Here is an 11,561-nt window from a genome sequence, read left to right as displayed (position 1 = left end):
ACCCAATCTATTTACTGGTGGAACACACAGAAAGAACGAGTAGATCCCAAAATTGTGATACGTGTAAATAGCTATTCCATGTTTGTTTATTTATTAATTAGCCAGGCCTAAATTTTTTTTAAGCATATTTAATAAACAAGCTCAATATAAATAATGGGCTTGATAAAGCTTGAAAATAATCTTGAATTATAAGCCCAAACTATCTTTCTGCTATGCCCCTATTACTTCCATAGTGGTACACATGGCCCATTTGTATCCATTTTTCCCATTTGCCATGTCTTAAAAAAAAAAAAAAAAAAAAAAAAATTAATTTCTATAGTGATTCACATTTTCTACGCTATCAGAAAATTGAAATTTCCCATCCATGTGAATCTATGGGATAAGAGAAGAAGTCAAGTTTTCATGTGAGTACAATTTTTGAATTCGTAATATTCATGAAAAGACCTATGCAACTATTTTCCTTTTACATGTTTATTTTCTTGGTCCTCTTGGACTCAGTTTACCTCTAGTTTACTGAAATTGACACAATTACAAATACATGTTTAATTTTTGTTACATGTTCAAATTGTTTTAGTTCCAATGCACTGGTGGAGCCAGACGTTACCTAATTGTCTTATGGTGAAAATTGATAACTCCAAAATAAATCATCTAAGGCAAAAAGGCATTGTACAGAGGCAGCATTCATTACCAATACAAACAGTTGGATATCGACATTCATTACCAAGATCTACAGTTACTACAAGCAACAAACAAATAGCTTTTACCTCACTTAATGTGCCAAACGTTACACTTAACTCATAAATGCACACCATTTATGGAAATAAACAAGCTAACGACTATAAAGGCTCTCCTATAAAAGGAGATACCACTCCACATGGAAAGGTACGCTTTTACACAACTCACAATATACTTTATTCTCCTTCTCAGCCTCTCAAATACTGACAAAGGTATCGGAGGGCTTTTGGCCAACACCCCATTGATATTCAAGCCATAGCCTCTTAGCTGTTCTCTCTTTTGCAAGATTTGTCCATCTGGTGCCTAGCTAGACAAAGAAAGCACATATATTGTAGATTTTAACTCAAACAAAAACAATATTCTACACGTGATGCTCTCCATGTCAATCATGTTTTGTTTATAAAACCAATATGTATTTGCCATTCTTCTAATACATCACTCAACCAACCAACTCTCATCTTTACACTGAGTAAAAAACAAAATCCCCTAGCTAAAAAATTTTGTAGCATAACTGATACCTCATAAATCTTGGTGTTTCCAAACAGTACCTTAGTCCAAATCCTCTTTCTCCAATTGTATATATGAAGTTTTAAATAAAAACAAAAAAACAAAACAAAGCAAGCCCCACTAAAATCCCACACACACACACACAAAAAATTGCATAAAAAGCAAATTAACAACTAAATATTCCTCAAATTTTACTGCATCTAACATCTATATGAAAAATCTTAAGCACGCAAAGCAACCTACCATTTAAGATTAGTAATATAAAGACACATATGCATATAAACAAATTTAAAGAAGCCATTATCAATATTTATAGCAAGAAAATGAAGTTTATGTGGAATTGGATTATCATACCTTCTCCAACACAAAAGAAAATGAAACAGAGAAAGAACAAAAGAAGCAAGTAAGTAAAGGATTTATGCTTCTTGCCAACTTAGATTTATATACTTTTCTTTCTCTTTTATATAACCACTTTTCCTTTTTAAGGAGAAAATGTTTTTTTTTTAAAGTAAATCTTTGTGTTCTCATGTTTATTTTATATTTTCTATTGTCGTGATAATTTTTTATTATAATATTTTAGGGATTTAAAAAAAAAAAAATATTTGTTGGATTTTCATAAATCATATAAGAATAGATTGCGGCCTAATAGGCAATAGCTCCCAAGTCCCACCCAAGGAGTTTACACATGGTTTTCTACTTGCTTCTTATATGGGGTAGAGAATGCAACATATCAATTGAGTGTTTTGATTCTATTCCAAATGGTATTAGGTTAAAAGGTTTGTTCTTCCATTACTTTTTAGCAACGAGCAAATCTTTCCTAATTAAGTATTAGGATAATGGCAAGCTATTTAATCTAACCCCTAAAACTAAAATCGTGGTTCTGTCAAAATTGTCTAATCTCTGCCAATGAAAAGTAACAACACAAATCAGACCGGTCTTTGTCGTAGACTTGTAGTCACGTCCACAAAAGTCTGAAGGAGTCCCATATAATAATACAAATTTCTGTATCTAGCTCTGCTTCACACTAACATTTCACTAGCTTCCAGCTTCTTGCTTGTCCAATCCAATGAAGCTTCTCAACCCCAATAGTCTTCATGTGATTCTACTCTTTACTATAAGGCGTTTTGCATATTAGATGCTTATGGATGCCCAATGGCTAGATGTGATAGGCAAGAACTTACACTCAATCATACAGCCTAACACTTGGATTGGCATGGAAGCTTATGGTACCAAGCAAACTTAAAAATTTCATTGCAGATGCTATGATTTATGGGTGCAGACAAGGTTAGCTTCAATCAATGGATCCCAGTTTATCTTGTGTTGGCCATCTGGTGGACGACTTGAAAAATTGAGTGTTCAATTGAATGGTCACTTAAGCGTTCCAATAGGGCTGTGGTCATTTGTTAGCTTTAAAGGCAAACAAATGCCACGCTAGTAGGATTTGGCTGGAGGATACTCCTCCATGTTTCCAAAATTAATGGTACATATTTTCAATAAAATTACCAACTTGTCATTCAAAGAAAGAAAAATTAAAAAAAAAAAAAAAAAAAAAAAAGGGTTTACCATTTGAAGCTAATTTAACCATCCATTCCAATATTCTCTATCTACATATTTAAGTACATTACCAAAATCCTTCCTTAATACCCTTTTATCTTCAAAAATAGGTTTCAGTCTCCAATATATGCAATTATCTTTGAGGAGCTTTTGCAAGAAATTTTTATTCTCCATCCACAATGACACAATGAACCCCTTTCTCTTGACTGCCATCTCCGCATCTCTAAGTGAAATGAAAGTTGCTTCCCTTTTAGATGACACAGATCTACTGTAGCAACCCATAATCTGCTTATTCCAGGATTTGACCCTGCACCCAAAAGCATATCCACCAAACTTTTTCCTTTTAGAATAGACACCTGTTAGATAACAAAATTACTTGCCATCCTACACAGTGACCAAAATTGCTAAAATCTCTCACTAATAACTGCTTTTTTTTTAAACTCTGCAATTCATTATCAAAATCCTAAAAACCATATAAATCATAAAATACCCACTACCATAGCCACAATAACTGCATTATGAGGTTTATTTTCAGAGAGAACATACAACCATCATTCTAATCACACTCTCTGTGATTGGGGTTGATAAGAATCCATTCTAATACCACACACTGAAGCAAACCAAATTGCTCTTGCAATTGGACAAGAGAGAAACATCTGATCCACAATTTGCTCATATTCACCACACATCAAACATGAATCAGAAACAAAAACTTTTCTTTTAATTAGTTCTGACTTCACAGGAAAAGCATTGTTAATTATTTTCCACAGAAAAATATGACATTAATCAAGTGTGCAAACAAATGAAGTCATCAGCATGTAGGCAGATTGGTAGAACTGTTAAGTGTCCTCTTTGGTTCCCTGGCACGTTAGTAGACATCAATTGAAAATAAGTAATTTTCCACTAGCCACAAAATTTGTTAGTTTACCATAATGAAAAAGCCAAAGTGCAACTAGAAACTGACAAAAACCTTAAAAATAAATAAATATACATGCATGAAATGCATCTTACTTATCTTTCTCAGTATGCAACTGCACCATTGGCTGCTTTGTCAAGTAAAACTAGACCCTCAACATAAGAATTAGCAACAGTATGCTTATATCCAACAATCCCAAGATCCTTTATCTCTTGGGTCTCAAGATTCTGCAACACAATTAAGGTGGCCACCATCCATTTCCCTACCATTCATTTCAAACACAATCTCACGATTTCTCCTAAAACCTGTTGGCCTTGGTATTGTTTCTATTGCATTAATCTTACTGAAACTAAAAACTTTTGTCCATGACAACTCAACACCATACTCTTTCATCACCTAAATATGGAAATGGCCTCTTTGGTAAACATAATGAAACATGGCTACCAAAACTGAGACAGAAGCACGCAGGCGCAGCCCAATTGCAATTTGACGGTTATAAAATGGAAGTTATGGCTGCAGTATTTCACGGAACACCTCTTCCACCAAATCAAACGCCAAAATAAAAGTAGGTGATTTTTCTATATGATCATTACTATTAGTGCTCTGGAAAGCAACCCAATGGACAGCCCCATTGACAAAAGCCGGTGGCTCAAGATCACGTTTAGTGCAGCACATGGGACACGGCTTTCTCAACATTATCCATTCATTTTCGGCAAGTAAACAAACCTCGACAAGAGGATGAGGACTATTGAGTAAGGTCATTACAGGCCATTACAAGTACCTATTACAAGGGAATGTCCATCATGGGGCTCAGGGAAATCAAACTTGGTGTGTTGGGTAGAATCATCATCTTCTTCGTTATGCAATGTGTAGAATTCTTTGAAACTATCATCTTGTGGGCAGAGCCTGAGAAGGAGGAGGAGGAGGTTATGGTTGTTGGTGTAGGAGTGGTGGAGATGGATGGAAATGAAAGTTGAGTTTAGGATAAAGGATTTCCATGTTTTTGAAACGGAGGTACAGATAACCATGGATTTGATAGGTAGAAAAACGAAAATATGGGTTTGGATCTCATCAGGTAAAGGCTCCATTCAATTGTAGAAAATATGGGTACTATTAATCAACGGATGTAACCAGAAAGATCATAAACTATCCATCAAACAACAGAGTGGGACTTGGTAAAGCAAGATTGACTTTTCAAACCTGCTATGGAAAGAGTGGCTGAGTAGACACCCAAACCAAAATTGTGGTGTGACTGTGTAAACAAAATTACAAGCATTTGACACCATATAAAAAAAAACTTCTTGTATTTGTTTATTTATTAAATAATTAAGTTTAATATTTAGGCTTAATTAAAAAGACATCATGAGCTTTGACGTTATAGATTCAAAATCTCTCTTAAAAAAAAAAAAAACTTATATTTAATAAACAAGCTTAGTTCATGCAATAAAAATCATTCTTAAAATAAAAAAATTAAATTAAATTAAAATAAAAATAAAACCCAAAAGTCAATATTTATGTAGAGCATTTGGAATTAAAGGAAGAAAAATTCTACATTCACAACATTTTCACAACACTTTTACAACAAATCTTTTTTTTTTTTTAAAGTATTTTTACAACAAATCATAGGACATAAGTTGTTATTGGTTCTAATTTATATCTACAATTTAAATTATTTTTTTATCCACTTGTAATGACCAATAACAACCTACCATTTCAAACTTCTTGTTAAAATATCATGAACATAACATTTCTCTCGAAAAAACAGCCCAATAATTAAGATCTTTTTCTTTTTCTTTTTCTAAAAAGTTGTCTACTACTATGGCATGTACTACTTCGTGTGAAAAGCGTTTGTTTGGTTTTTAAATTTTTTTTTTTAAAAAAAAACTCTTTTCAATAGATTGCTTTATTTATTGGTATTGACATGACCTTGGAAGATGTAATTTAGTCCGTTCATAATATTACAAACCCACCAACTTTTTAAGTGTGTACCATATTTTAATAAGGCTCAATAAGGCCTTTTTAAGTGTGTACCATATTTTTCATAAAAAAAAAAAAAAAGAAATAAAGAAAAAAAAGTGTGTACCATATTCTTTCTCCAAAAATAAAAAATAAAAGTGTACCATATTGTAATTTGAATGCCTTTCAAAAATTCTCATCTTTGTATCTTGTGCGAGTTTATTTATTATTATAATAATAATAAATAAATAATTAAAAGAAGAGCAAGATAAAAATAATGGGCTTGATAAAGCTTGAAAATAGAGTTGAATTATCTTTTTGCCATGCCCCCTACCCCCAATATTTTCATTGTGGTACACATGGCCCAGTTGTATCCATTCATCCCATATGTAATGCCTCAAATATATATATATATATATATATATATTGGTTCACATTTTCTGCTCTCTGAGAAATTTCCAATTCATGTGATGAAAGAGGAAGTCAAGTTTCATGCGACTAGAGCACTCGCATATAAGAATCTATTTTTAACTCAAACAACCCCTTAATGGAAAAGTTCATGTACTTGTTCACCACCATGTAGTATGTACTTTATACTTAAACTGCAAGCCAATCTTTGGTTGGCTAAATTCGCCATGAATGATCATAACAAAATATTTTCTTTGGATAAAAGGTTAGAAAACAAAATTTGAGAACTTAAGAAATAAGTTGAATTCCATGGCTTAATTTAGTTTAAGGAAAAAGAAAAGGTCGAACTTAACAAACAAGTTTATCTCCATGGCTTATATCAGTCTTCACCATATAGAAGAGAAGTATGTATTGTACTAATATTGAAGTGATCATTTGTTTGTAGCAGTAGTAGTACTATTAGAAGTTCATAGGTATTGATGGCTTACATTCCTCCACACAAGCGTCAATCATACCAAGCTTGTAGTAGTGATAGGCATAATAGACCCTCACCAATTCCACAATCCCTTGTTCCTCAATTTAGGAGAAATCTTAGTTCGAGGTTGCCACCCAAACCCTTTTCACAAAGAAGTGGAAAGATCATTTATAATTATGCAAAGCAGGCCATTTCCACATGGTTTCCAGTTGGTTTGGATCACAATTATCAATTTCCATCTTCTGTACATGTTGACCCAGTTCCCTTGCAGTTTTTTGAGAGAACAACAGGAACAAATCCACTAGTTTTGTTCAAGAACAACAACAATCATCCAGGTAAATGTTACTGTTTTTCTGCGTAGATTTTTTGTTTGTAACTAATTATTAATAATGGGTTTGTTGGTTTTGGTTAGTTGAGCAAGTGAGGAGTCCATGGGTGTATATAGCAGAAAATGTTGTGTCAGACTTGCTTTCTTCTTTCGAGAATGTCAAGAATGAAAAGTTGGACTTGAAAGATGTCAAGCCAAAGTTGGTTGCTAGATTTGGGAAAATTCTTTTTCATAAGTAAGCCATGCTTCTATTCTATTCTATGAGTCATTGTTTTAGTCAATAGTTTTTTTTTTTTGGGACGCCCTATGAAAATTTAAATCAGTATAATGAAAAAATGTGAAATTATGAGGTTGGCATGAAGAAGTGAGTGAGATAAATCCAAAACACTTATTTTTTATGCACTTTGTTACCTCAAACCTAAGCAAAGTTGTCAACTGTCACTTCATCCCTATCTTCTAACCAAGAAAATAACTTAAACTTCATTAACCAAAACTTTAATGATACACTCAGTCAGTTAGAGTAACAATATGATATGAAGTCTATTGTTGGGGTTGCTAATTGAGCTAGAGCTATTGAGCTCTAGCTCAATTAGCACATCCTCCCCTTACAAGTTCTAGGTAGAGGGTGAGGTCATGGATTTAAGACATACTAAATGCCTGTGTAACTTTCCAAAAAAAAAGGAAAAAAGAAAAAGAAAAAGAAAGGTCTTTCTAGTGTCATTTATTACTAGATATTTATCTCAACATTACTGAATCTTGTCCTATAAAGTAATTACTGCAAAAGCACAAGTTCACACAGGGAAGTAGTCAATAAAACACGGGCAATTTGTTTCTAATGCAATTGTGCAGCAAACTTGCTTATGCAGATATGTACCCTTCACCATGATTTATCAATTATAGTTATCTCTACTCTTTCTATCTAGTTCTCTGTCTATTGGTTGCTAGATTGATTGATGAAACAACTCATTTGTTTTGGCAACAACATCCTGATCATTTCATATCCCATTTAATAAAATGTACTAAATTTTTTGAAGTAATGAATGTATTGATATTGATGTTTTGTAACTTCAAAGATTTCACATTCAGATTTGTAATAAGAGAACCTGTTAACATACTTGGAAGAGTTAAGTACCTACAACTTTCTCATGTAGGAGCCCTTCAATCAGCGAAGAAACTATGAGAGTAGGTTTGGCTACAGAAACTACACTGAGTCAATTGAGAAGATCATTTTACACAAATATTCCTAATTCATACATGGCAAATATTAAGGGGGAAGTCACCCAAAAGATTAGAGTTGATTTTGAAGAGGAGAAAGATTTATACCATGTAAAGGTATTTCTTTTGCTGAATACCTCTGCTTATATATATTCACAATTATGCATTTTGATTTAGTTGGTCACTGACTACCCCAATTTACTTTCTCATTTTGTATAGTTGTCTGATGCCACACTACCAGATTCAACTATTTCTTGCAAATGCAGTGTGATAAAAGAAGATAAAAGGCTTCAACTTTATAAGGCAAGTTTTTTGCTTAATATTGATGCACATTGCATTCAAATCATGCTTAGGTCTGAACTTGTTTCGTGGGGTGCTGATGATTTGTTTTCTTCCTGTTTTATTAATTTTACGTGACAAATACATCAATTTAACGTGAAAAGTATAGAGTAAAAAAGATGATGAGGTTTAGTGTCTCCTGTTTTATGTGTGATTTGAGACTTATGTTCAAATGTCTCACTGTTCTTGTAGATTGAACTACACCAAGTGCGTCATATGGTCATAGACATATCGTGCCTTGATAAAAACTTAGACCTAAGGCTGATGCTATCCACCAAGAGGATCTTAACAGCTCTCACTGTAAGTTTCTTGTCTGTACAGCCTTAGTACATGTGTGTGTGCATTCAAATTCCAATGTATATATGTGAAAAGAAATAAAAAGCACATTTTTATCATGCTGAAGTTAAGTTTAGGTTAAAGTTTTATGGTCCTTATTGACAGAAAATTTAAGATTCAATATTTTAATTTCTTCCCTCTACATATTTTAGTAGGAAGGATTAATTATCATCATCATCATATATATATGATAAATTGTTACTAGAAGTGGGAGAGGGGGGAATTGAACCTTAGTTCTCCTTGAAAAGGAGACCAGTCAATGGCACTAAGCTACAAGGATACTAACATTATCATCTTCTCTTGTATGAAGCAATTGGACTAAAAAAGAAAAATAGAAGAAAAAAGTAGAAAAAGAAAAAATTAAAAACAGGGGTGGAATTGGACGAATCTTTACCATATGGGATAGTTTTAGCATGGTATTTCTTTCTCGTGAGAGTCTAAGACTTAAATGTCTGACCAAACTAATTTATGTGCTCTCCAGGATGATGAGATGCAAAGCATTATAAGTCTTATTAATTCTGCAGTTCTAGATCCAGATGTGAAGGGTGGGTTGAGATGGCCCTTGGGGAGGACATCTTCTGGAGGTAGATATTGCGTGGTGGGGGTTTGGCACACAATAGCTAAAGATTATAAAAGTTCGTCATTGAGGCTGAAAGTGAGACAGGCTGATCGATATGATTTTAGAACTTCAACTGGGGAAGCTACAAGAGAGATAAATCTGAAGCTGAAAAACATTGTCTCATTATTACAGGTAAGTAACGTATGTAACTGGATGCTTATTATAAGTGAATAAGGAGCTTGGTCCATGTAATCTAATAGAGGAACAAATGTCTAACCAGATTTGTTACATTCTTTCCTACAAGGACCATTCCATAACTTTACTTCAAATTAAATATTGCCATCACATCATTAGATTATGTGTTCTATTTCATATGACTCAGATGTCATTTGCTATCAAATCCATAAATTCATACATTTAATGTTTTTGTGATTTAGTTAAGTTTACTAGCATTTTATAGGAGATCCTAAGTATTTTAGGTTTTATTTTCTTTGATTCCAAGGTAGTGTTTTATCAGTTATTATTTTATTAGATTTTTAGTTTACTAGTCAAACTAGGAGTCCAACTTCAATATTGCTTATGCATCTGGTCTTTTGTTGCTTACTACAGCATATAGATACAAATTGTGATGAGTATCTTTTTCTCTTTCCTTTATTTCTTCATTATGTGTTATGAACTCCTCTTTTTCAATTTTCAGGAACAGGAGGTGGAGGTTAGTTTGGTTTCTGAGATGCTTAAAGACCACTTGAGATTGATATGGGATCATTTCTTATGCTGTGAACATTTTTTGTCATGAAATAGCAAAAAAGGAGGCGAAAAGATAAAAACATAAGGGATACCATAAGGGCAGTTTGAATATTTTTGACATGTTTATGGTGTATTTGCTTACATCTTATGGAAATTTCAAGGAAATGGGCATTGATTCAGGATTGTAATTTTTAGTATAAGATGATATGTCATCCTGTATTGGTCAGAAAACTATTAACTCATAGGGTCTTGTTATCAATTATTATAAAAATCCAATAAACTTTGATAAAGAAAACGATTAAACCCACTTCCAAGGACACCAAACATAATCCAATTGAATTTTAAACATAAGTAGTTGCATTAATCTATGGGAAAAAAACATTGGTATACTTTTGCAAGCTAGAAAGTATTCCAACATGACATAGGTTGCGTCCAACTCTAAGTGACAGAAAGAAACCTTGTTAGTAGGAGTTCGTGCAGTAACTTAGCTCAATTCTACTCGTTCAGTTTTTCAATCACCATTGTAGTCCAACAATCAATAGCAAAGACACATTTCACTCATAGTCAAAGCTACAAAATAGCATGCCCAAGTAAGAAGACAAAACAAAAGAGCTTTATTAACAACATAATAACAAATAAGTCTAACAAAATAAATTGTTGTTGCCACCCGATTAGAGACCTCCCTAAATCATTCCAAAGTGCTAAATCCACTGATTGATCAACCTAGAAGGTAACATTATCCTCCTTTCCATGCACTCTTTAGATTAAGATATGTCGTCCACCAATTCCAACCATAATGGAGATGAGATCATTCATAGCAAACTAGATGTAATATCTGAAATCTACTTAAAATTCCCAACATTTTTACAAGATTATGAAATTTGAGACAATCTATCAGCAACAATTTCAAAAAGAAAGCATTTAAAATGTAATGGTGCGTTTAAAGGACCTTGAACCTACGACTATTGGCAAATTCAAATCCATTTCAAAAACTTCTTGCTCTATGAAATTGAGGATGGCATAAGCATATGGTCATGCCTACTGAAGTTTGAATTTTAGAATTGGTGCTGACTAGTACCAGACTTAAAAAAAATAAAAAAGGGAAGGTCCCCAGACCACAAAGCTCCCACTTTCGTGGGGTCTAGAAGAGGTGATTCGTAGGCAGCTTTTTTTTTTACTACTTCCTTTTTTTTTTTCTTTTTTTTTTTGGGAGAGGCCGATTCACGGTGACTAGTAACAGACTAATGGACCCAAATCATAATACTCACATATTATACCAAAATTAAATGATACGGCCTCCAACAATGGAGTAATGGATTAGAACTAAAAATTCAAATCCATCAAGTATGAGTAACTTCATTATCAGAGTGATAGAGATAGATTATGCAATGAACATGAAAAGGCTTATTTTTATAATTTGTCTAACAATTGAAAGACCTCGTCTTCAATATTGTAATTATGTGGAAGGAGGTTCCATTGGGTCTGT

General features: G+C 33.2%; 1 protein-coding gene across 1 annotated transcript; it reads left to right on the top strand.

Annotated features, from left to right (window-relative positions):
• The first annotated feature begins 6,426 nt into the window (after window positions 1–6,426).
• Window positions 6,427–11,241, top strand: LOC115986748. The gene is made up of 7 exons (XM_031110020.1): window positions 6,427–6,886; window positions 6,964–7,114; window positions 8,031–8,211; window positions 8,314–8,397; window positions 8,626–8,733; window positions 9,251–9,520; window positions 10,026–11,241. The coding sequence occupies exons 1-7, from the start codon at window positions 6,556–6,558 to the stop codon at window positions 10,122–10,124; spliced, it is 1,224 nt and encodes a 407-aa protein (XP_030965880.1). The 5' UTR covers window positions 6,427–6,555; the 3' UTR covers window positions 10,125–11,241.
• Window positions 11,242–11,561: the final 320 nt, after the last annotated feature.

The sequence above is a fragment of the Quercus lobata genome, chromosome 4, assembly GCF_001633185.2.
Source record: "Quercus lobata isolate SW786 chromosome 4, ValleyOak3.0 Primary Assembly, whole genome shotgun sequence".
Lineage (NCBI taxonomy): Eukaryota > Viridiplantae > Streptophyta > Magnoliopsida > Fagales > Fagaceae > Quercus > Quercus lobata.
The sequence above is the reverse complement of the archived record's forward strand: the minus strand, read 5'-3'. Positions and strand labels throughout refer to the sequence as shown.